Here is a 26,967-nt window from a genome sequence, read left to right on the forward strand (position 1 = left end):
CAATAAAAAACGACCCTACATTTGATATTGTATTTTAACTATTCATAATAAAAAATAATTATAACGGCCCAAATATTTCATAGTTGTATATTGTAAGAAGCTACCGTAGTGTTGAAATTTGCGTCATGAGTGGGTCAGAGATTTCACGGACATCCTCACGCGGGGACAACCTGCCTTATCCTCCATCCAGCCATGGACGGGCGCTGGGGGGGACAACCTGTCTTATCCTCCATCCAGCCATGGACGGGCGCTGTGGGGGACAACCTGTCTTATCCTCCAGCCATGGACGGGCGCTGTGGGGGACAACCTGTCTTATCCTCCATCCAGCCATGGACAACCTGTCTTATCCCTCATCCAGCCATGGACGGGCGCTGTGGGGTGTGGGAGGCGATGCCTGAGCTCGCCAAGTGACTCATCCGCGCTATTGATGCCAAACCAGGCTCCTCTCTCTCCAGCCTATTGTCGTGACCTCCGGCGGCTGTTTTGTCGCCGCTACGTGTTTTCCTGCCAGCGGAATCCAGGGGTGGCTGAATGAATCAAAAGGGTTGTGGTTTCACCTAGAATTAAGTTACAGCGAACGCAAAAGATGTCTGCAGCTCCAACTAGATCCGCAACCCCGCAGTCGGGCAAGATGAAAAAGGACGAGTCTTTCCTCGGGAAGCTGGGAGGAACGCTTGTTCGAAAGATAAAGTCTAAAGAAGGTGAGTTGATTGGAAACAGTCCTGTTATAGGATGAACATTACGAACAATGACCCCGGCTACTGCTGACTGTCCATGGTGCTGCAGTCAGCATATAACAACTAGAAATAGGCTATTGACTTGGCAGGATTAAAGTAGGCTATTCTTAGTCAATAACGCATCTTCATGCTCTGTAATAGTGGTCTGATCATAGATCAGATATTCATCTTTAGTTGTGAGTCACTTGCTGTCATAACTATACTGTTTTGTAATAAATAAATAAAAACGGATACGGGCGGATATTACAGCAACAATGATGTCTTTATTCGATCATAATAGTTTTTTTTTTGTTTTTTTGTATTCAAAATGTCCTCGTATCAGGTGGAAAACTGAAGTAGCCTATGACTTGATTGTTAGCAAGTGAAAGGAGATCCAAATCCACAAAGAAAGTAGGCTGGCATTCCACATGATGTAATAACCAGAAATAGATGGGTCACCCGCGCCAGTATGGAAGGTTATAAGTGCAAGAGGATTATCTGTTCTCTCTACAAAGATACTGACTTGTGGTTTCTAAACTGTAACCTTTCTCTGCAGTGCAAGGTTTAACTTTTTAATTTATTTACCAAGCAATTTTGAAGTCCCCCCCCACCCACCACCTCCCCTCCCCATCCTGTGTCTAGTGTGGACAGCTGCAAGATTTGGCACCTGTGTGTGTGTGTGTGTGTGTGTGTGTGTGTGTGTGTGTGTGTGTGTGTGTGTGTGTGTGTGTGTGTGTGTGTGTGTGTGTTCTGTTCCCCGCCATGTGTTTGTCATTCTCCATATAAGGAGCTCAAACAGCAGGAGAACAGAGAACGTGCTAAGCGTTGTGGAACACCAGTGAATTCCAGTCATCAACACTCAGCTCTTCTCGTGATGTGGGTGGGTGATGTTCCACGTTGGCGAGCTGGGCGAGGATGTTCTCACAGGTTTACTCTGACTACAGCTCTAGAGCGCCCCAGTGTGGAGAAAGGGATGTAAGACATGCCCAGGACAATACCGGTACTTTCATAGATAGAGAATTGGGACATGTTTGTCACTCGCCAGTTTAAAAACACCTGGCGTTTAATCAAAAGGGAAATAAATCCTTACTGAGAAGCCATTGTTCCTTCTTGAACGACTCCCAGATTGTCAGTTAGCTTCAGCGGTATATTTGATTGGTCGGGTGCTATGTGATGGTATTCTCTGCCTATCACACCCAGTTAGTTAGTTTAGTTTATTTAGTCCTTTCCAGGAAATTCATATTTACAGTCAGTGCATAAAAGTGCAGTAAAGACAACAAGTGAAATAAAAACATCAAACAGTTAGATGACATGACGTGACATAACATTATATTACATTACATTACATTACACACTACAGGACATACAGACACACCGTCGGCTGGACCATAGACAGATGGTATTCATGTGTTTAGGGCACGGATAGCAGAGCAGCAGGAATTAAGCTTTTACTGAACTTGGCTTTTTTATAGAGTGGAAGTTTGAACCTGCGTCAGGAGGAGAGGGGAATGAAATACTGATGGAGTGGGTGGTGAGGGTCCTGTGTGATTCTGAGTGCTTCTGAGGGTCATAGCTGAGGTGACACTGTCGGATAGGTTAGGGGTAGTTAACCCGAAATTGAGTCACCACTTGCTAAGCTCCTTCACTTTCACTGGGTAATTGTTATGGTGAGATGAGACTGTTCATTCTGTCCATCCACCTCGAGCCTTTCCTCTGCTATCAAAGTGGCACACCTTTGAATGTATGGTAAATGGTAAATGGACTACACTTATATAGCGCTTTTCCACCTTAGCGGCACTCAAAGCGCTTTACAATGGCCTCTCATCCACCCATTCACACACACATTCACACACCAATGGCGGTAGCTGCCATGCAGGGTGCTAACCTGCTCATTGGGAGCAATTTTGGGGTTAGGTGTCTTGCTCAAGGACACTTCGACATGTGGACAGTCGGTGCTGGGATTCGCTCTATGATCCTATTAAAAGCTTTACTCATTAAGTTATGATATACGATTAAGGGAAGGCACTGCAGATCATGCATGTGGTCATAATCGGGCGCACAGAAATTAATTGTTTACTGTATCTGCGTTGTGGCAGGACTCAGATTCCTGCTGTGTGCAGAGGATATTAATGCCTCTGACTTTGCAGATAAACGAAAAGGAAGTGCGCGTCTCTTCTCTTCAGATAGCGTCACTCACAGTGATGGACAGGAGGGTGATGAAGGGGTCATACAAGTGCAAGTCATTGCCTGGAGTTAATTAAGAAGGAAGAGGGTTTTGTCACATCTTCCAGTAAGTCTTAGTCCGTGTGAAGAAAGCTCCTCACAACGTAGGATACAATACAGAATCTTCACTGAGAAATTATCGAAGAGTAAGTCATATATATATCGTTGTTATGAATTAACCCTTTTAACCCTGAAAGTACAGTGACAACATTTTGAATAATTGGATTTTCCCTATAATACTAGAAATCGCAGTTACTCAGCTTTCAGCAAGTGTTGGAGTGAGGAATCTTTTAGATTTGTTAGATATTTTTTTAATATTATTAAATATTTGTTAGATATTTTTAAAATGTTGCCGGTGACGTGGTCGTATCGAAAGGGTTAAGGATGGGTTATAGCAGTACTCTGGGTAAAAGAGTCAGCAGGTCAGATGTGTTCCTGTATTGTCGATTTGCAGATAGCCTCATGTTCCTCAAGGAACAAAGAGGATTGAGTAAGTAAGTAGTCGATTTGTCCAGCTGGTGTTATTCACTTGAGTTCATGTAACTACTGGCCTCGTTCCTAATCAACACTTTATCTAAAAGCCTCATTAATCATATGACTTATTGGAAAACCTGGAAGTGTCATTTATCACCGGTAGGGTCAACATATACAGTATGACGATGACGCGAGTGAGTAGAATGTGATATCTGATGTGTGGATGACCCGAGTGTCCCTCTCAGGGGACACCGGAGACATCCGGTTTTAGAGGCTGTGACGTGTGACTGGACAGCGAGCCCACGGCTATTCTGCGTCCATTCAGTCACTCACGCCTCCCCTTCACTGGCATAAATATCCTGGGGCTAAATTTAAGAGCGGCTCCATCTCCTCTCCACGGCGCCATTATTTATATCTTTCCTGTGTGTCACGGTTAATCACGTCCCCCCGGGGACAACGGGAACCTTTTTATATGTGAGAATTCAAAGGAAATGTATACAGTATATTATTTTATGAAGTGTGTAAATGCACCCTCAAAAAGCATCTCTGTTCTTCAAAAAGAGCTAAACAATGCTGCTAGCATGTTGTTGTTGTTGATTGTTGTTGTTGATTTTTGTTAAGCCTGACTGCAGTCATTGCCTCAGTCTACTCTAATGAATTTTAGCAAGTGTTTCCCAGAATGCCTGCTGGCGGAAGATTTATTTCACGGTCTGAGTTATAATTTAATTAGTGTAATTCTATTAAGAGGAATACATTTACTGCGTGATTGATTGCTCAGCACAGCAAAGCAGATTAAAAGCTCCATGCGTTTAGTGTGTTTGAGTTTCTTCTTCGAGCACATTACTATTGCTGAATTTGTATGACAGCCTGATCTGCTCCATATCAAATGCTTAGTCTGTACAACACACTAACACAACAGGAACAGCAGTTGTAGCATGACTCTTTATTAGTTGTGCATGTCTCAAGGTGTTCAGTGTTCACATACTACTGTGTAACACAAATGTAGCTAAATGTCACACAGAAACAGGACATGTACCTCTCAGTGGCGTCCTCGTCCCCTTGTCCTCTGTGCTGTCCTGTGGACCGGTGGGCTGTCCACTCTGCAGTCAACCAGGGGTTAGTTGCTCTTACTACTGCCCTGCAGACCACACACACACACACACACACACACACACACACACACACACACACACTCACTAGCTCCCGTCTCTCTCCTGTAACTGGACCGCATGGGTGGGGTGTGGGGGGTGCGGGGTTGTGACCGAAATAAACACGTGATGACGCCTCTGCCGCTGCCTAGTCTCACCGGCTGCACCACACACTCCCTGTACCCCCGCCTCCCGCACCGCCGCGTCCACGCCGAGGACGGGGTCTATCTGGACATGGCAGGCCTTCTGTGTGGAACCAAGAGAAAGAAACAAGGTATATCTGGTTCAGGAAGGGTGGTTCTGGGGGTTCTTTTGGGAGCCATGCGTGAAGAAGCATTCCTCCTTTACTGTACCTTAACGTGATTGTGAGTACTATATATTTAGCACTGTTTTCTTTACACTTGAGAGTTGTAAGTGTTCTTTTTGTCACAAAGTGATGATTGTAGATGAGGGAAATACTATATTCACACTATTTTACCTGGCTGTGTGGAACTTTTGTTGTTTGGCATTTGCAACTACCTTGTTATGTTGCCATTATATTTCAACGGCAATCTTCACAGAACATAGTGTTTGTCTACATGATTTGACTTAGCACATTAAGGCTTTTGCCTATGCAAAAAATGCTAACCGCTAATTCTAATTGTCCGGTGTAGCACAGAGGCATCCAGGGAGCCAGATGCACTGGACACAGGGAGAGGAAATGGTTCAATTATGATGAAAGGCAGGCAAGCCAGTAATCATGGAGGAAATGCTGATCTGTGGTCTGATGGAGCCATACTGTACGTAGGCCTGCTGGCCCTGGCGAGGGCTGGTGGTTGAGCTCCACAGGACAGCTGATCTGATAGGAACTCTGGAGAGGACTCATCCACGACTTTCATCCTCTATGTGCACCCCCTGACTTCCTGTCAACTCAATGTCTCTTTCCCATACATAGAGTACAGTAAGCCTAGTCACACGGACAACTTCTAAATTGGCTTAATCATACTTTCAATGGACTTTTGCGATTGTAGAAGTTTAATGAATTTCAAAGATGGAGCAGTCAGACGATGGATTTGCTGTTCCGAGACTTGGTGTTTTATTGACAAACCATCAAACAACACTTCATAGAATTTGATAGAAGAAAAAATCATAGAATTTGATAGAAGATTACAACGGAACTGAAATTTAAAAACATGATTTGATTTGAACTTGATTTCATGCCGTCTTTAATCTCAGCTGGGAAATTGACTGCTAATTGACTGCGATCTAAGGACTAAAAGACATCTCATCGGAGATCTATTTAAAGGGCTTCTTAGTCCTCCTAGGCTGTCCGGGACTCTGGTCCCTAGTGTGTAGGAAGATTAGTGGAATGGAGCCATTATGGTGAGTGGTCTGTATCTGGCTACGAACCCCTGGAGTCCGAAGCAGAGCACTCGAGTATGAAGCCCCAGAACAAAGTGGCTAGACTGTGTTTGCCTGTGTAGGTAACGGCTCCTGCTACTGCTTTCCTGTGATGTCTTGCAGATTTATGTTCCCTATAGCAGTATGTTTATGCTTGTGAGACCTGGGTCAGTTACATCAGTCAATTACTTGAATGTATTTACCTCCGCCCCACCGCCAGCGCAGGACGAGGGGTAATGTTTTCGGCGTACAGGTACCTGTGTATGTGCGTGTGTGCGTTCGTTTGTTAGCAGGATTACGCAAAAACTACTTGACCGATTTTCACGAAACTTGGTGGAAGGGTGTAGCATGGGCCAACTTAGAAGCAATCAACTTTTGGAGCAGATCCGAAACACGGGTCAGAACCATTGGACCGTCCGAACACGGCCGGCCATTCACCTCCATTCATTTTTTGAACCAGGATTACACCAAAACTACCTGACCGATTTTCATGAAACTTGGTGAAGAGGTGTAGAATGGGCCAATTTAGAACCCATGTGTTTACAGAACCACAAAATGCATTCAAGGGTGGAGGTCTCCGCTCGGTGAGCACCATTTCTACTTCAGTAATAAGCTGTTTTATTTATCTCAGCGTGTTACAATGCACAGGGTAAGATAAATTAAGTATACCCCAAGTATTTCACAGTATTTGCAAATAGTAATTGACCCAGGCCTGATGCTTGTAAACTCACATACTCACTAATACTCATTGAGTACTGTAAATGGTGAGAAGATGTAAGCTGTATTGTAGCTGATGCTGTTTATGAATAATGGAACTACAAAGTAACTGTACAGAACTACAGTACCCATACAGGGGGTGATGAGGGTCTGGTAGGTGATGGTGTTCAGTGGAGACTGTGGGGTATGATTGCTGTCCCCATTGCTTAACTGTGGTCCGTCTCTCTCTCTCTCTCTCTCTCTCTCTCTCTCTCTCTCTTCTCTCTCTCTCTCTCTCTCTCTATCTATCTGTCAGTGAGCGATCTCCAGGAGGAGGGGAAGAATGCCATCAACGCCCCCATGCTGCCCTCTGGGACGGACATCCACCCTGAGGACACGCTGATGGGTAACGCACACTCACACAGCTGCTGCTAACGCTAACGCTCACGCTAACACACACTGACACAGCTGCTGCTAACGCTAACGCACACTCACACAGATGCTGCTAATGCTAACGCTCACGCTAACACACACTGACACAGCTGCTGCTAACGCTAACGCACACTCACACAGCTGCTGCTAACGCTAACGCACACTCACACAGCTGCTGCTAACGCTAACGAACACAGACCCATCTCTCCAACACACTCTGAACCAGCCAGTATCCATGATGTATTGGCTGCTGTATTTGGACCCCTTTGAACCCCCAGTTCTATGTCCTCAATGAACATAATAAGTGAACATTGCAGTTCTTCTTACTGGCCAACTGCCAAAGCTTAACTTCGATGGGCTGCAGCTGTTGACACCTATTGACATTTAGTCACTTGTGAAGAAACTCATTGTTTTCGACTGAGGGAGGCTAAGGGGAGCCAGGGGTGACATTTGAGGACATTCACTGTATCTGAGGGGGTGTAAGAGGGGACTGACTTGGAGTGACACTTTTAGAGGAAGTGAAGTGGAATGCAATATTCAGGGTTCGTGAGGGGAGGGAGGACAACACCCTCCTAGCCTTCCTGGCATCATCTGAATCACTGGGAAACTGTGTGTGTGTGTGTGTGTGTGTGTGTGTGTGTGTGTGTTTGTCTGTCTGAGAGTACGAAAGAGCGGCAGTTGTAGGAGTGTGTGTGTTTGTGTTTGTGTGTGTGTGTGTGTGTGTGTGTAGGAGTGATTGTGTGAGTGGGTGTGATATTTCTGAATTCCAGATGAATTTATATGTACCTTATTCCACTGTCTCTTTCTGGCTTGGCAGCTCAGTGTGGTTCTTCCGTTCTTCTGTATTTCCTAGAGGAGAACGCTGAGAGGAACATGCTAGACCCCGTTTCCAGAGAGAACCCGAAATTCAAAGACCTTCAGAAGGTAGATGTTCTTCACAGCTCTCAGTATCTCATTAGGGTGTATTAAGTTCATATGTAATACTGTTTTGTGTGTGTGTGTGTGTGTGTGTGTGTGTGTGTGTGCGTCTGTCTGTGTGTGTGTGTGTGTGTGTGTGTGTCCAGGTGCTGATTGACTGGATCAACAACGAGCTGGAGGAGGACAGAATCATTGTGAAGGACCTAGAGGAGGATTGCTATGATGGACAGGTTCTTCAGAAGTTATTTGGTGAGGAGTAGTTTTTTTCATGTGCTGTATGGATATTTTGCCTAGGGCTGGGTTTAAAAAATCGATTCATCGATTCTGAATCGATTCATGAATCCCAAAATCGATCTTTTATTTAATGAATGAATGAATAAATGAAGGTATGAATAGTTCATTAATTCATTCAATGATTCATTCATTCATTCATTCATTTTTGGAAATCAGTATCGATACCCAGCCCTAGTATTGATGTGTTGCATAACTTGGCAGTCATGTAATTAAGGTTACAGCTAAAAACAACAGGTTTTAGTAACACTAACCGAATCGATATCAAATCGAATCGGATTGAATCGTGATAATCGATTCTGAACCTTGTGAATCGGAATCGAATCAATTCTTGAAATTCGACGCGATACCCAGCCCTAATTTTGCCCCTGGGTGTCAGGGGCTTGTGGGCTGTGGGTCAGGACTGGACTGTATTCGTAGCTGTATGCGTATTATTTTTTGTGCGTGTTCAGTATGTGTGTTAATAACATGCTGAACACCCTTCCCTGTGTTTCCCCTCCCCTCTCCCGCCGATAGAGAAGCTGTCCGGGAGGAAGCTGAACGTGGCGGAGGTGACCCAGTCGGAGATCGGGCAGAAGCAGAAGCTGCAGACGGTCCTGGAGGCGGTCAACGAGGTTCTGAGGCCTCACGGCTGGTCCATTGAGTGGAGCGTGGACGGTGAGTGGACCAGCCAGAACCAGGTTCTGTGTGATAAAGTCAGCACGGCTGACAAGGGACTCCAGGCCACCTCGCGACGTTAACTACGCGTTGTCGTGTCCCATCTTACGCGGGTGAAAAATTTACCTCTGCCCCAGCGACAGCGCGGGGTGAGAGGTAATGTTTTTGGTGGCGTGTGTTTTATTTTTTATTATTATTATTTTTTCATCTGTTAGCAGGATTATGCAAAAACTGCTCAGTGGAGGGGTGTAGCATTGGTCAACTAACAACCCATTCAATTCTGGAGCAGATTCGAATCACGGGCCAGCCCAATCACAGCCGGGCCGGCCATTCGCCTCAACTCATTTGGACTAGGATTACAAAAACAACCAGACCGCTATCCATGAAACTCAGTGGAGGGGTGTAGAATGGGCCGAGCATTCACCTCCATTCATTTTTTGACTTGGGGAGCGAAGAATTCCCCCCATTCATTATCAATTGTGGGGAATTGAAACGGCCATATCTCAACATGGGTAGGTCACAGACACATATGGTTTTAGCTGCCATGAAGCTCTTGGCCTAACGAACGCAGCAATACCAAACATGTCCTGCTATCAGACACCTGCACGCACAGATCCACGAAATGCATTCAGGGACGGAGGTCTGTGCTCTCTGAGCACCATTTCTAGTTCTCCATATCATGCTAGTTGTTTTACATTTACATTTTCATATCTTTGCGATTTGATATTGGCCTAAGTCACTTTTTGACTTACTGTATATGTTCTAGTACAGTGGTTCTCAACTGGTGGAGCCTCAGGACCCACATTTTCCTTATCATGAAGTCGCGACCCAAATTTATTCCCAAGCACTGAAATTTATTCCACAAAAAGAGAAAAAGTCTGTGACACATAACACAACATTGGCACACGCTAAGGTTAGCCCACTTCCAGTCATGTCTCGTAAATAAATTATTGAAATTATTGAATTGAATTGAATTGAATTGTGTGTCCTGCAAAATAAAAACCCAACATTTTCTCTATAAATATATATATATTTTAAAATCCCTTAAAAAAAAAAGAAAAGAAAAGGGAAACTGCCCACGAGGCCGCGACCCAATCAAAACGGCTCCGCGACCCACCTTTGGGTCGCGACCCACCAGTTGAGAAACGCTGTTCTAGTATACATTGAAGAATGAATACAAACATACATTGAATAAAGTTGAATGTTTATAGCGCCCCCTCCTGGCTTGTTCCCACAGCTATCCATGCCAAGAACCTGGTGGCCATCGTGTACCTGCTGGTGGCCCTGGCCATGCACTACCTGGCCCCCATCAGGCTGCCGGAACACGTGTCCGTACAAGTGGTAGTGGTCAAGGTGAGCAACACCTAGACGGGTATAACGGGCCGGTCATTAAAGCCCCACTATGTTGTTGATTTCATCTTAAAATATCCGTTTCAAAGTCGATCTATTGGTGTGCTGGATTATTATAGCGAGAACAGCACCTCTTCCATTCCCACAGAGGGGTCCGGCGGCCTGTATTCGCACTATGGAACTTTTGACCGCGAGCTGCGGTTTTCTCTCGCATGAACGTTCTGCTTTATCTTCAGCTCTCCTCTTCCAATTTGCCGGCAGACTCCGTTTTCCTCAGCTTGTCAGTTGTCAACAAATGCCATGAGAGACGTAACAGGCGTCTCTCAGCGTTTTACGACAATGGTACTGCGGTTGTAATGGCTCTAGTGGCCTTTAGGGGCCGCTAAAGTGCACAAAACTGGACCGCTACATAATGGGGCTTTCAGCTCTGATTCTAGATAGTGGTGTGATGAACCTGCAGGTTGACACGTGGTCTTGCGTTAGCGTCGAGGTGCTCTTATTGAGCTGACCCTCTGGAACTATTGTGCTGCTGACACCTTGGCGCTGGAGTGTTGACACTTTGTTATTGTTCTGGACAGAAAAAGGAGGGGATACTGCAGACGTCCCATGTGACCAAGGAACTGACCAGCACTACTGAGTAAGAGCTGCTATGTATACTACATATCAATCTATCAAAAAGGCTTTATAAAACTCTTTAAAAATTTTCATAGTCATGCATCACACCTTATAACAAGATTTATATAAATGATTAAGTGGAAGATATAATGTATTATACCTCCATGCTACACAGCACATTATAACTACCAAACTTTAGCCAGTTACAGTATAAAGACACATAGAGAACTGCTCTAACGTAGCATAACAGATTATACATTCTTTTTAAAGTTTCTGAAAATGAATAATATCTAAACATCAATAATAGTGTGAGGAGCAATCTGACACAGCTCACAGTTCAAAGCGCGTGGGCGCGCAGAGATCCAATCAGCAACACGGGGCGTTCTTCTGTTGCATTATGGGTACACAAACCCACTGTGAATTTTACCTGACTGCCAGCTCGTAACAGACTCACTGTGCATAAATTACACTGCAGCTCTAGCCTGTGTCTTGCCATGAAATTGGATTTCCTCGTTATCTGTGTGAGATGTGATTTATGCTTTCTGTTTTTAGGATGATGATGGGTCGTTTTGGTAAGTAAACGTTGTTTGATTGCTGAAACGTGTGGTGAAGTCATTCGTACTGTAATGCCTGATGGGAATTTGTATTAACTTCCCTCCCCATTTCTCTAATCTCAGAGAGGGACGCGTTTGACACACTGCTGGACCATGCGCCAGACAAGCTCAACGTCGTTAAGAAGGTCAGATAAACAAATGAAAAAGAGCGGACTCGCACACTGCTGGTCTCCATGGTTAAGGCATTTATTGTACCTGAATCAAACGTGTGAAGACTGTCTGATGAAGAGCTTTGCTCGAAACCTCACACGTTTGATTCTGGTACAATAAATGCCGTAACCATGGAGCCCAGCAGTGTGCGAGTCCACTCTTTTTGGTTTATGGATGTGCATGTGTCACTCTGTTCAGATAAACAAATAAACAAACAAATAATATGAGAAAATTCAATCACCAAATAGACTATTTACCTAAATGTAAATAAAGGGCTTCATTCAGACTGTGGTTGTTTCTCACCAGTCACTCATCACGTTTGTCAACAAACACCTGAACAAGCTGAACCTGGAGGTGAACGAGCTGGAGTCCCAGGTACCGAGTTTATCACATGATGGTTGAAGAACTCCACGGAGCCGTTGTTCCACTCAGGAATATGAGACTCCTACTGTCCCCTTGTGTTGTTTTCATTGTCGCCTGCTGTCTCCTGTCCAGTTTGCTGACGGAGTGTACCTGGTCCTGCTGATGGGGTTACTGGAAGACTACTTTGTCCCCCTCTACAACTTTTTCCTCACGCCTGAGAACTTTGAACAGAAGGTGAGTGGGACATGTAACACATATGTAGGGTTTGTCTTGGGTAGGGGCCCAGATGGCAAGCGGATCTGGGCCATATACAGGCCAGATCTGGCCCTTGTGGCTTAGTTCTGGCCCATATATGGCCCAGAATCATTACACATCCGCTTGCTATCTGGGGGGGATTGTTCTTGGCATATTCCTCTTTATAATCCTCTACTTTGTTTCAGGTCCATAATGTGGCGTTTGCCTTCGAGCTGATGCAGGATGGAGGTCTGAAGAAGCCCAAAGCCAGACCTGAAGGTATGTTGAACACACAGCGTGTCTAAAACAGGACCACAGCGTGTCTAAAACAGGACCGCACAGGGGATGCAGACAGACTCAAATGACCTGGGCAAATGCCGTATTCTATATCGAAGCAGAAACAGAATATTAATTGAAACACACGTGTAGTGTTCTAGTACTGTAACTATGTCTCTAGGTGTCCAGTAGATGGAGATCTTGCCTCACTGTAAAACCGGAAACATAATTGTACTGTAGGCTCCGTCAGTGACCCACCCACCAAGTCTCTCCAAGTCCCCAAGTCTCATATTCTGAATATCATAATTTCTTTCTCCTTCTACAGACGTCGTCAACTTGAACCTAAAGTCCACCCTCAGGGTTCTGTACAACCTGTTCACCAACTACAAGAACTCAGAGTGATGTCTGTCCCTACACAGTTTACAACGAGGCTTCGCCATGTCTACACCCACACTTCAGACTGGGGGTCTGGGCACTGAGGTCAAACACTGGGACTATAGATTATCCAGAGAGATTTCTCTAGAGAGAAATACAGTTTTAACACTGTGTTCATCGCTATTCTATACCCCCCCCCCCCTCCATCTTGTGTTTGACTTTACACAGACCCAGGGAAAGTGGCCTGAAGAGACTCTGAATGCTAGTATTTAATCATTGTAAATGTCACTATTTATACAAATTATTTATGCTTATTATAAAACCCGTCACTCCAACCATTCACTCCATGTTTGAATACTCTATCAGCACCGAAAAACATTTGATCAGCCAGACTATTATTTAAACAGGGTGTCATATTTTATGTATAAAGCCACATCTGCCTAACGAAAATTAATCACTGCTTGAATGTGTAAACAACTTGAAAATGCTGCGTATTGTATCTAAAAAGCTTTGTATATTATTACTACTTCCTATATTATAACTTGGACTCCATCTATGTATCCCAACAAAGGAGTCTACTGTAGGAATGAGAACACTATTCTTTTAGTGCAGTGTACTCATACACTCCACTGGTTCAAGAGCCATGTTCCTCAGCCGATGTCAACTCTGTTGCCTTCCGCCTAAGTGCCGTGTTACCCCTCTGGCAGAGCGAGCCACAGAGCAGCATCACACTGACCTCCCCTCCAGAAGAAGCCCCGCCTCCACGGACGCTCGGCGGCGCTCGAGCCGCGGCGTAGCGAGCGACGAGAGAGAGCGGCGCGTCGGCCGCGAGCTCCGCTCGAGCGCTTCAGACAGAAAATAAAGCCTGAATTATTGATGAGTCGGAGTCAGGTCGGTCGGAGCGGAGGAGGAGCAGCTTGTCACTCTGCCGTGTTCATCCGAGGGCGTAGTCTGCGGAAAAATAAATGTTTGAACTCCCCCCCCCATCCCAGTGTGTCGTTTTATTGGGCTTTGAACGCTCCGCGCTTGTTCAACTTGGTTTTCTTTGTGCTCAAACGATCGCAAGAGCGCTTCATACAGCGAGGCCTATTGAAAGGAATTATGGGTTGTAGGGTTTATTTTAGGACTTTATTTTCTTGTCTGTTTCCTTGGTTACCATGGTTACTTTCCCTTTCCCCAATTGCCTTCGGGGTGATGGAAGGATTCCCCCCCCCCCCCCCTGAAGAAGAGAACCAGCGAGCGTGTGGGCCGTGCACGCTGTGTCTTATCTCTAAACATGATTGGGAAGGGCGGGGGGTGAGATGATGACACTGAGACAGCCAGACTCATGTGGAGCGCCTGAGTGCCACTGGGCTAGACGGTGTGCAACGTTCATTCAGGCCCCCCTGAAGTGGCGTTACAAAACAATCCATTCAGTCCTGTGAAGAGAAGTGTTCCTATGCCTTGATGAAAGACAGTCCCAGCTGGTATGCGTCATACTGTACAAGGATGAATGCCTTCAGCACAGTGTGTGACTGAAACCACAGTATGAAAAAGAGGAAGTGTTCATTTCATCACCACTACATCCTGTCCGTTTGTCTGTTTAGGCCTACTTCTTTTTTTCCTGTTTGTACAGTAGCCTACTTATTTATGACTTTACATTTTTATTGTTTCATAGGCCTCAAGAGTCAAGACACCTCTCGCATTTATTGGAATACTTTTCAGAACAAGCAGGTTAGGTGTATTTTGACCTCTGGTGCTTGAGGTTTTTCATGGTTTCCGGGTTGACTTGAGTCAGGAAGCTGCATTCAGCAGAAGTTCCCCAATTCTGTCAGTCTGCTGCTTGGCCAGCTGCTTTGAAGGTACGCTTTTTCAAGGAGACTTTTTGTTGTGACTCTACTAAAGGTTTGTGTCAACCTTAAGGAAAGTTGTCAGTTGGAGGAATGCGCCGCCTACTAAAAGATGCTCAGCAAAGACAAACCCTTGTTTTTAGAAAGACAGTTTGACATGCCATTTGTCAGAATGCATTTTTCTTGGTCTCTGTGTGCCCGTCGTTCTTTTGAGGGTATAGTTTGGGGATTGGGTGTTAGAAAAAAGTGTACTGATGCAACATCAAGGGACTATAAAGAAGTCTTTGGGGTCAACATAATTTGTCTGAATGTTGTGTTCAGCAAAGACAGAAATATACTACTCACAGAGAATGAAGAGAGACGATCAGATAGAACTTCTGTTTGGAAATTCAAACAGGAAGTATTGACAGTAAACTGAATTCAAACGGTACACTTCAAAGACTGAATATGGTGAACATCTTGTACAACAGGAAAGATGGAGGGGGATATATTTGACTTGCCACAGGAAGAAGAGACAGTGGACCATGAGTCTTTCCAGGGTAAGGCTATATCATCGTGAGTTGGACACAGTAAAACCCCTTTGTTTGAACTCTGTCTTCATTTCATGATGACTACAACTGAACATTTTCCATGTTGACACACACAGGTGAGAAGAGAAAACTAATCCAGCCAACTTCCTTGAAAGACCCCAAACTTCAAAGGCTGAAAGTAGTAAGTGATAAAATCACATTTAAAGTAGCATATAAAACACATACAGTCAAGATAGTATCTGTCATCTATTTTTGTAACATCAAAGGCCTTTGTAGCATATTCTCCTAGACTGTGTCTTAATATATTGGCTGAGGATAATTGTTAGATAAAAAACATTACAGAGGCGGCTTTTTCTCTTCCAAGTATTCATCAGAGTATTACTGCAGGCCTGGCTGAGAGGTGGTAAGATCAGTGAAATATTAATGAACATCTTCATTCCAGAAGATTCTAGAAGGATCAGAGAGGCATCGTCAGGCCCGGAAGGATGGAATCAGTGTAGAATTTCCTTAAGCCCTCGGAAAGGATTTGATATGAAAAGATAGATTTGGAATTTGTTCAAAATACAGACACAGTTCAGAAATGGCTGTTGTTTCATCCGTGAGATAATCGTTGAATGTTATATTAACCTGCAGGAGATTTCTGCCTATCAGTGAGTAGGAGATTTACCTTGATCTAGTCATCCCAAATTAGGAGCTCACGGACCATCTTTTATAAAAAACTTTAATCTGGTGCACAGATGACTCACTGATGTTTTGAGTGTCTTTCGTAACACAATCAGTTATAAGACAGTTATAAGCTATTAGTAGATAATTAACTAATCATGAACAAACCATTTGTATACATTCGTCAATGATTATTAAATAATGTTTACAAAAGATGTATACATTATTTAACGCTAATCAATATTGTTTGTACTTGATTTGTTCCTCATTAATTCAATAATGTTATTTAATGTGTAGGAACACATTTGTGAATGTTAAGAAATTTTAAGAAAATATTCTTTGATTAAAAAGTTACATGTAGATTTATAAAGTCTTACTAAATGTTTAACAAAGCTAGTAGCCTGAGGCTGGCTGTCTAGGAGGCTAGCTTTCCTAGCTAGGTATTTGGTGTGGGCGTTGACTTTGCCCAGGACTTGGGAGGCCATAACCTCCCCATCTAGACTCCCATCTAACATGCAGCCTAGATACCTAACTGTTTTTTGCTGTTTTAGGGTGACAGGACCTAGCTGGATATTGAGCTCTCGAGCGTTCCTAAGCGTGGGCTTGGAGCCCAGTAATATTGCTCCTGTCTTACCTAGGTGTTTAGAAAGTCTGTTGTCCGAAAGCCATCTACTGACTCCTGCAAATTCTTCTCCTAGCAGCTGTTCTAATGTGCTCTGGTCCTTGTGTGAGACTAACAGGGCAGAGTCATCTGCAAATAAAAACAACTTACATGAGCATGCTGCTGACATGTCATTTATGTACAGTAGAAATAGGAGCGGCCCTAGCACTCTTCCTTGTGGGACCCCACAAACTATCGGCTTGGCCTCCCAACAAAGTGCCACTGACCTCTACCCGTTGGATCCTATCAGAGAGGTAGGAAGAGAACCATGTGATCACTGACTCAGACATGCCCAAGGCCTTAAGCTTGTGGATGTTGTGGTTAACTGTGTCGAAAGCCTTCTGGAGGTCCAGAAGGACTAGCCCACACAGATGTCCTGAGTCTATCTCCCTCCTGATACTGTCGGTAAGATAGATGAGGCATGTGTCGGTGGAGTAGGACTCCCTAAAGCCAGATTGAAGATCATACAGCAGGCTGCTAACATAGTCCGTGAACAAGTCCAGGATTATCTTCTCTAGGACTTTCGAGAGCGTATTTAGGATTGAGACTGGCCTATAATTGCTGGGATCAGATTTGGTCTCTTTTTTATAGATGGGGATGACCTTAGCATTTTTAAAGTCGGTGGAGACCTTGCCTAGCTCCAGGGAGAGGTTGTGGGTTACTGATTGAGTTATAACTCCGGCTGCATCCCTCAGAAACCTGGCACTGATGCCATCTACACCTGTGGCCTTCTTGATATTAATGGTGCGTTCGTTTGTGGTCGGAGGTGGCAAGTCGCAAGTGGCAAAATACCTACCTCCGACCTGTTTGCATTTGCGCTATATACCATTATATCACAGTTACCTAGTTATATCTAGTGCATTCGAACAACTGGGGTCTGAGAAACATATCCGAATTTGCGACGAGGAAGTGCGAGTTCATGCGGTGTTTTATTTAATCATTCCTAGTAGCAAGTCGCAATTTGCCACCGACCAGTTATAAACGAACGCACCATAAGCTCCCCCAGCATCGCAGCCACTTTTGTTACTGATACCTTGCTTAAGGAGAATGAGTTGGTCCTGACCCTGCGTTGACTAGTAGTTGGAGACAAAGTCCTCACCAAACTGTTCTGTCTCTGGAGGTAGGTTGGACACAAGCTTACTTGCTCCTGAGGTAAAGAAGTTATTAAAGATTGTGGCTACACTCTTTTTTGTCAAACTCCATTCCTTTTTCTGTGGACAGGCCTATGTTGGACTCAGTAGACCTTTGGTTGGTATCGCCCCCACAGCCTAACTGCTTGAGGGCTTTCCACAGTTTAGTCGTATCATTGCTATTCTCCTCGATGGTATCTGCAAAATAGTCCCTCTTAGCTATCCTGATCCTTTCCTGAGTCTGGTTCCTGAGGCTTTTGAAATGATCAAAATCAGTATGATTAAACTTGGAGGGCTGAGTCCCTCAGTTTAATGCTTTCCCCTATGGTGTGGTCACAAATTCACATTCACAAATGTGTTCCTACACATTAAATTACCTTATTTAATGATGGACAAATCCAGTAGGCCTACAAACAAGAGTGATAATGTGTTATAAATAATGTATAAGGCATTTGTAAATGTTATACAAATGTACTTATAAATTATTTAATAATAATTTATGAATGTAAACAAATGGTTTGTTCATGATTAGTTCATTATCTACTAATAGCTTATAAATGTTTTATAACTGATCATTATTATAAGGTGTTACCGTGTCTTCTTCAGAATCTCTCTCTCTGAAGAAGACACTGTCGAAACATCAGTGAGTCATCTGTGCACCAAATAATATAATAATAATAATAATAATAATAAGTCTTTCGAAAAGATCTGTGAGTTCCAGCTTAACTGAGAGCACCAGTCCTCAATTCCATAAGCAGGTTTTAGCCTGTGACCTTTAACAAATTTCAACTTCAATTGTATTAAGTGAGATCATAAAGTATCACAACCCTACATTTTGCTCAAATGTGAAAAACTCTAAAGGTCATTCATGTGACGCGTGACTAGATCATGTGATGCTTTTGACCCTCATGCTGACCCTTATCTCTGCAGGTATTGGTCAACTGGATCAACAGTTCTTTAAAAAAGGAACATATAGTAGTCCAGAGTCTGGAAGAAGACCTTTACGACGGACTAGTGCTCCATCACCTGCTGTGTGAGATAAACACACACACACACACACACACACACACACACACACACACACACACACACACACTCACAAAGTCTGGGTCGATTTTAAGCTTTGATCTCTTGGACTCTGTCTGTCTGACCTCCTCTCTCTGTATGTGCTGGTCTGTGCCTTTGTTGTTTTCCTAGCCAAGCTAACAGGGGTGCAGGTGGAAGTGGATGAGATAGCCTTGTCCACCACTGCTCAGATACACAAGCTAGAGGTCGTCCTGGAGGCTCTGAACAAGAGCTTGACCCCACAGGAGAGCGCCCCCACCAGGTGGAGCGTCAAACGTGAGTCACACTCACACAGTGTTGTCTCAAGGTTTCAGAAACATCACAGTGTTGTCTCAAGGTTTCAGAAACATCACAGTGTTGTCTCAACGTTTCAGAAACATCACAGTGTTGTCTCAACGTTTCAGAAACATCACAGTGTTGTCTCAATGTAGCAGAATGCATCACAGTGTTGTCTCAATGTGACAGAAACATCACAGTGTTGTCTCAACGTTTCAGAAACATCACAGTGTTGTCTCAACGTTTCAGAAACATCACAGTGTTGTCTCAACGTTTCAGAAACATCACAGTGTTGTCTCAACGTTTCAGAAACATCACAATGTTGTCTCAATGTGGCAGAAACATCACAGTGTTGTCTCAACGTTTCAGAAACATCACAGTGTTGTCTCAATGTTTCAGAAACATCACAGTGTTGTCTCAACGTTTCAGAAACATCACAGTGTTGTCTCAACGTTTCAGAAACATCACAGTGTTGTCTCAACGTTTCAGAAACATCACAGTGTTGTCTCAACGTTTCAGAAACATCACAGTGTTGTCTCAACGTTTCAGAAACATCACAATGTTGTCTCAATGTGGCAGAAACATCACAGTGTTGTCTCAACGTTTTAGAAACATCACAGTGTTGTCTCAATGTTTCAGAAACATCACAGTGTTGTCTCAACGTTTCAGAAACATCACAGTGTTGTCTCAACGTTTCAGAAACATCACAGTGTTGTCTAAATGTTTCAGAAACATCACAGTGTTGTCTTAATGTTTCAGAAACATCACAGTGTTGTCTCAACGTTTCAGAAACATCACAGTGTTGTCTCAATGTGGCAGAAACATCACAATTGAAGACATGATGTACAACGTTACAGTACCTTTTAGCAAATGTTACCATAGGATTTGGATAGGATCAAAATAGGATTTGATGTACACCCTAGGGTGCTGTCTGTTTCCTGCCCCCTGGTGAGAAGGATTATTTTGGAGGAAGACAGCAGCGCTGCAGGGGACCATGTAAATAATTTGTGGTGGAGATTATTTTGTTTTCTTGTGTCATGGTGGAGACAGAGAAGGGGGCTTTCATGTCTAAAGAAAACATTTTTTTCTCTTCATTACCCCCTTGTCAGTCATCCACAACAAAGACCTACTGGCGACTATCCATCTGCTAGTTGCCATGGTGAGGTGCTTCCAGCCAGACCTGAGTTTGCCGCCCAATGTGAGCGTGGAGGTCATTCTGGTGGAGGTGTGTACGGATTTGAACTTAAAGTCTCACAGAAACGGACGTTTGAGATCATCTAACTTCTGTAGTTTGACGTATTCCCGACGCAAACAAGCTATGAGGGTGGGACATATGTTTCGAGGAATTTGATTGGAACATTGACAAGTGGACGGGTTTTAAGAACTTTAGACAGATTCGATAGAAGGAGAGCGTTGATTGACGGGTGGATGTCGTGACTATTGCCTAAAATCTAAGGTACCTGTTGTCGTCATTGCACGTGACCTACCGTTTTCCAGGAAGTAAGAAATTATATACTTTGATATACGATTACAACAAAAGTAGAATTTTGTAATTTTTTGGCATACAGTACATCGTTGAATATGTGAACACTATAACCAATTATGTGAACCAAAATGGGACAGAATGTTTTTTCCATTTCTGTACAACTTTAAGTGCTTTTTTGTGTACTGAGTGTCTCCCTCAAAATACAGTAATGAGCTCATCCCCATTACAGTTTATTCTTCCTTTCCCGTACAGGTCAACAAAAGTGGAATCAAATCTGACAAACAACAAGAGATACTTACACTGGAAAGGTTTGTAAATTGCCACTTATAAAAATGATTATTCAATGCACTTCGCACAGCGTATTGACTCTGATCTGCTTGCTTTTTCAATAGCAATCCCACAGATTCGCAGAGCAGCTCCGGGCGTAAGTACAAGTTAGGGGTCAAGCTTGTGACCTTTCTGAAGTGGCAGCCTAGAATCACCATCATACCTCGGCTCACTGTTCTCCCTGGCTTTCCAACCAGAGGAAGACCCCATTGAGAAGCTGTTGCAGCTGGACCCTGACACGGTCAACACAGTTAAGGAGGTGATATGAGTATTAGTATTATATTAATATAGTAATATTATACACCATGTTCTGTAAAGCTGTATCTGACTCATCTTTACCTCTGCCCCAGCGAAAGAGAGGTAATGTTTTCGGTGGCGTCTGCTCATTGGTTGGTTGGTTGGTTGGTTTATTTATTTGTTGGCAGGATTACACAAAAACTGTCAGACTGATTGTCATGAAACACAGTGCAGGAGTGCAGCATGGACCAACTTAGAACCCGTTATATTTAGCGGATCCGAATCATTGGGCGGATCCACAGATTTAAACAAAACTTAGAGTGAAGCTAGCTCCCTGTGTGAGGGCATTAGAGACACCAGGTTTGGACTGGGGTGTGCGGGGGGGGGGGAGCCGGGAGTGCATCGAACCCCCCCCCCCCGCCAGCTGAGACCACAGAGCCGCCCAAACACCCATTCACCTCCATTCATTTTTTCAAATTCGGCCCAGGAGTGAAAAATTCCCTCCAGCCAATGGGGAAGGGGGTGGGAGGTTAAACAGCTCTATCTGGACATGGGAAGGTCAGAGGTCAGAGGTCAGGGTTTGGAGTGGCATAAAGCACTTAACCTAATGAATGCAGCAACACCAAACATGTCCTGCCAAACTTATGCACGCGCACAGAACCACAAAATGCCCTCATGGGGTCTGTGCTCTCTGAACGCCATTTCTAGAAATGGGAATGTGTTCTTCATCATCTAGCAAGTAGCATACAGGTTAATGATACTGGAGTTCTTCAGCCATCTTGGAACACTCCTACTGTATCTGGTGGAACATATAAGCTCATTGTTTGTGCTGATTATCCATAGTCCATTGTTCCATGCCCGGGAGAAATGTTAGGAGCTTGGCTTAAATGACGCACCTCTCTCGCTCTGTAGTCGTTGCAAAGAAAATTTATTTATTGTTCCAAATCCATAGTTTTCGATATTCGTCCAAAAATAAACTTACAAAAAACAATGTTCTAATACAGATACGGAGAGTATGGTCAAATTAAGGTGTTGAACCACACTCCTCTCTTTCACCTTGGCCTACCCAATTCAACTTCCCCTTGTCCTATATAGACACACCCCTTGACCTCTCTATCCTGTCCTCAGGAATCCAACTCAAAAGGACATTAGGCACATGAAACAAAACAAACAACAATAACACAAAACCATCACTCATCCAAGACCATACCTCAAAACATAAACCATAAATATTCAATGAAAATGGCTGTAACACTCATAGTGTACGTTCATACAGTGGTTGGTCTATTTTCAGGCCATCTTGCACTTTGTCAACGAAAGCATATCAAACCTGGGAGTACAGGTGACCGACTTGGAGAAACAGGTAAGTTAGAATAGAGATTCTTTACTGTATATTGTATTTCTCAATCTATGTTGAAGTTGCCGTACAGTCTGCTTTCTATATCGATCCCTCACTGTAACACTGGTGAAAATGAAAAGGTATCGATCGGTACCATCGCATTAGACTGGCTGGATGAGATCCAACTGCTGGTGCTCTCTTCCTGTTTAGTTTGCAGATGGCGTGATTCTTCTCTTGCTGATAGGCCAGTTGGAGGGGTTCTTTGTTCCGCTCCATGACTTTCACCTCACCCCTGGCAACCAGACCGAGATGGTGAGCATCCCTAACACATCTCTACTGAACACTGAGTTTCATATGGGAATATTTAGGATACTGTGACGACGCCTACTCCACTGAAAAGTGCTATAACGTTGACTTGAGGCTCCTTGTTATTGTGTGGCTTCTATGTTGCATGGCCAGTGTCTCTTACTCCAATGTGTTTAAGCTGCCTGAGCAACCCAGATCTGGGCCATATCCAGGCCAGATCTGGCCCTTGTGGCTTTGTTCCGGCCCATATATGGCCCAGAATCATTACACATCCGCTTGCTATCTGGGAACGGTGCAGTTTTTCTGATGGGGTCTTGTTCTGTTGTGAATGACGTATCTCCCTCTGGTCTAGCTACACAACGTGACCCTGGCGCTGGATATCATGAAGGATATCGACCTACAGGTGTCCAACGTTGACCCCCAAGGTAAGTGTGTTGACACTGTAGCAGTAAGGGTTTATGGTCCTAGCATGGACCTTCTGCTGTACACTGAATAATGCTCATCAACACTCACCCAAATGGCTCTTCTCAAAGTGCAATTGTATGGTGAGACCATTGAAGTATTAAAGGGATATTCTGGATTTTTTTAACTCAGGCTTCATTTTCGACTTACCTATGATGTTTTTGACTAATGGAGATCATTTTCAGTTAATTCCATGCTGTAGATAGCTTTGGGTCGTTCCGATTTCCACTGGTGGCTGATGCTAGTGCAACAAAATGAAGTCACGTTAGCCTGTCCAAAAAAATACCCCCAAACACCCAAACGCACCCAAAAACAAATTAAATATGAGTAAAGTCTCTCTGGGATTCTTTTGTTTTCTGTTTACCATCCGTTTTGAATTCAAACTATCGTGTAATCCGTTCTGGTTTGTGGAACTTATATTTCTGTCTGTGCATCTTCAGGTGGAGTAACACTCAGTTAGATCAGTCTAGAGCCAGCATGGAGCTTGTCAATGTCAACAAAGTGCGAGCATGAGCAGGCGTGTGAAACAGAAAGTGATCCAGCTTGCTAAACACTCTTGAGAAATAAGAAAATGTCTTGTGCATATCCAGGTTGTCAAAATAAGCACAAGAAATGGACAACACAGAGCTTTCACAAATTTCCATTGAACGATCCGGTAAGAAAAGAGCTGTGGTTTGTTGCTCTTCGTATGGATGTGAACACTCCACTATCCAGGCTAAAAACACTCCACTATCCAGGCTAAAAACACTCCACTATCCAGGCTAAAAACACTCCACTATCCAGGCTAAAAACACTCCGCTATCCAGGCTAAAAACACTCCGCTATCCAGGCTAAAAACACTCCACTATCCAGGCTAAAAACACTCCACTATCCAGGCTAAAAACACTCCACTATCCAGGCTAAAAACACTCCACTATCCAGGCTAAAAAAACTCCACTATCCAGGCTAAAAACACTCCACTATCCAGGCTAAAAACACTCCACTATCCAGGCTAAAAAAACTCCACTATCCAGGCTAAAAACACTCCACTATCCAGGCTAAAAACACTCCACTATCCAGGCTAAAAACACTCCACTATCCAGGCTAAAAAAACTCCACTATCCAGGCTAAAAACACTCCACTATCCAGGCTAAAAACACTCCACTATCCAGGCTAAAAAAACTCCACTATCCAGGCTAAAAACACTCCACTATCCAGGCTAAAAACACTCCACTATCCAGGCTAAAAACACTCCACTATCCAGGCTAAAAACACTCCACTATCCAGGCTAAAAACACTCCACTATCCAGGCTAAAAACACTCCACTATCCAGGCTAAAAACACTCCACTATCACTATGTGAAAGTCTTTCCACATGGGACAGACATGCATACACTGAAGAACACAGCTGTGCCATCGCCTTAGTTCACCACCAACAACAAATGAACAACAGGTAGGCATACAGTACTAGCTCTGAATGATTGCCCACATGATCAACTGCTACAGTAGGCTATGCTTGCATGTACTGAGTTATTCTAGAATAACCTATTTGGAGCAGATTTGCTATATTGTACGGATTGAATAGTGGAGTAAAAAAAGACTAGTTACTTATGATGGTGTCTCTATAAGCAACTGTCTATTAGTGCTATATTATTACATAATCTATTAGATACCTTGTGATATAGTATATTCTGGTTCAAACTGGTAAGCTTTGCCAGAAAAACTGAACTCGTCATCATCCTCTTCAAAGTCAGACATATCCCTTTCTATGTGGAACGTGCCTATTGTAACTAACAACTGATGTACTGACCGTATCCAGGCAACGGTAACACTTTACAATAAGGGTACATTAATAAGCGTTAGTTAATGCATTATTAAGCATTAAGTAACAGCTAATGTCTCTATTAACCATTTACTAATGTTATTTATGTTAACTAAGGTTAACTCACCTAACCCTAACCTTAACTAAGGTATTCATTAACTAACCTAACCTAACCCTAAATAAGCATTAGTTAACAGTTAACTCATGTTTTTTGTGACCCTTATTGTAAAGTGTGACCCAGGCAACTTGTAGTGTTACTCCGCATGCTCACTCAGACAAAAATATAGGTCCCCAAACCAGAACGGATTACACGATAGTTTGAATTCAAAACGGGTGGGGAATAGACAAAAGAATCCCCGAGAGACTTTACTTATATTTAATTGGTTTTTGGGTACGTTTGGTGGTGTTTTTTTTGGGACAGGCTAACGTGACTTCATTGTGTTGCACTAGCATTAGCCACTAGTGGAAATTAGAACGACCCAAAGCTATCTACAGCATGGAATTAACTGAAAATGAGCTTAATCAGTCAAAAACATCACAGGTAAGTTGAAAATGAGCCCCTAGCTCAGAAATGCTAGAATATCCTTTTAAATAGATTTCTTTGGAATATGAGCAATGCTTATAACCCAAATTGCACTCTGCAGCAGTTTCCACAGCACAGAAAGTTGCTCAGAGACTGTAATGTCAGCTAATTCAGAAGATTTCCTGCATCAAAGGCATTTAACGAGTTGATAGTTGTGTGCCACACTGTTCGTACATCAAGTGAGAGGAAGGATTTGAGATGCTTTGCTGCTGGTGTGAATATGAATGTGTTTTGTAGGCAGAGATGAGTTGTGATGCAGCTGTGGAATATTAATGAATATGAACTCTGCTCAGATGGTTATCGCTCTGGATGATTGGCTGAGTCTGTTCATTTAGACTGGCTCTGAGGAAGACTCACAAGGAGATGCTCAGTGTATTACGCTGTGTGTACACACACACACACACACACACACGCACGCTACATAATTTATCTTACCCTTAATTCAAGGTGGTAACACTTAATGGTTGAAATTCAACAATTTATTTGACCCAAGGGTGACTGACTAATTAAATTTGTTTTTTAGCATCCTTTTAATTACTGGGTAATTAAATCTGAATCCCACTAAGACTAGCCTACACGCACACCTTCCGTGTGCATTAATTAGGTTAGCTAGCACTGAAGTCAATCTTAATGGCACATTCATTTAATTAGTGAGTGCCCCACACAGGGAAGAGTGCTATTGTTGGTTTTTATCTCACCCTCTAATTGATAAATGTTGTGTTTTGTTCCTGATTTGTGGCCAGTTAAGTAGGCTTTTATAATGTTAACTGAAGTCGACAGTCAGTAAAAGCACACCTGCATTATCAAAGCTCCGCTGGCTGCAAGTGATGTTGTATAATAGATAGTCACTAAATGACTCTCTTTGTATCTCTAACAGACATCGTCTCCCAGGAGATATCAGCCACCCTGAAGGTCCTCTACTTCCTGTTTAAGAGACACAGAGGCAAATGAGAGGGGGATGAGAGGGGTGAGATGAAGAGATGTCTGATAAGTCACTTGACTGAGATCTTTCATTCCATGACTAACCCTAAAACTACGCATCCTGCTTCTGAGGCTCGACCGTCAGCACTGTTCAAACCAGATATCATTTCCTCAGCTCCTGTTTTTCAAAGTGCCAGGAGACTGGCATTTCTTACATATTGTATTTGAATGATAATATCCATTATCTGTCATTGCTTTATTGGCTTCATTATTCTCTCACGGAAATACAAAATCTGCTCCCAGACATGATTACTGAGCTGTTTGCTGAATGTCTGAGTGTGTTAGGTAGGAGAATAATTTGTTCTGCTTCACTGCTGATGTTCAGCTATTTGTTCATTACAGCTCAATAGACAGATAGATAGATAGACAGACAGACAGAC

General features: G+C 43.5%; 3 protein-coding genes across 4 annotated transcripts in view; all 3 read left to right on the forward strand.

Moving 5' to 3' along the window:
• Positions 1-5, forward strand: part of hdac10 (histone deacetylase 10) — a 7,432-nt gene extending 7,427 nt beyond the window's left edge. The window contains exon 21 of the mRNA XM_084450596.1: positions 1-5. This exon is cut by the window's left edge and continues 243 nt beyond it. The gene's annotated coding sequence lies outside the window, so the exon portion shown is untranslated.
• A 473-nt stretch (positions 6-478) lies between these two features.
• parvb (parvin, beta) lies at positions 479-13,012 on the forward strand (the record flags this gene model as incomplete). Of its 2 annotated transcripts, none has more annotated exons than XM_084450702.1 (13): positions 479-701; positions 6,954-7,043; positions 7,923-7,993; positions 8,134-8,236; positions 8,795-8,935; positions 10,173-10,288; positions 10,864-10,922; positions 11,453-11,472; positions 11,578-11,639; positions 11,971-12,039; positions 12,160-12,261; positions 12,468-12,540; positions 12,863-13,012. In XM_084450702.1, the coding sequence occupies 13 exons, from the start codon at positions 587-589 to the stop codon at positions 12,937-12,939; spliced, it is 1,098 nt and encodes a 365-aa protein (XP_084306828.1). In that variant the 3' UTR covers positions 12,940-13,012. The 2 variants fall into 2 exon arrangements, with proteins under 2 accessions (XP_084306828.1, XP_084306829.1); XM_084450703.1 differs by lacking the exon at positions 479-701 and adding an exon at positions 4,796-4,835.
• Positions 13,013-15,216: 2,204 nt separating this feature from the next.
• On the forward strand, positions 15,217-26,566 carry parvg (parvin, gamma; the record flags this gene model as incomplete). Its single annotated transcript, XM_084451408.1, has 11 exons — positions 15,217-15,280; positions 15,388-15,452; positions 18,656-18,758; positions 18,923-19,066; positions 20,176-20,291; positions 20,805-20,860; positions 21,018-21,138; positions 22,411-22,479; positions 22,666-22,767; positions 23,114-23,186; positions 26,484-26,566. 11 exons carry the CDS (start codon positions 15,217-15,219, stop codon positions 26,555-26,557), a joined length of 987 nt encoding a protein of 328 aa, XP_084307534.1. The 3' UTR covers positions 26,558-26,566.
• Positions 26,567-26,967: the final 401 nt, after the last annotated feature.

The sequence above is a fragment of the Borostomias antarcticus genome (genome assembly GCF_949987555.1).
Source record: "Borostomias antarcticus genome assembly, chromosome: 16".
In the NCBI taxonomy this organism is placed as follows: domain Eukaryota; kingdom Metazoa; phylum Chordata; class Actinopteri; order Stomiiformes; family Stomiidae; genus Borostomias; species Borostomias antarcticus.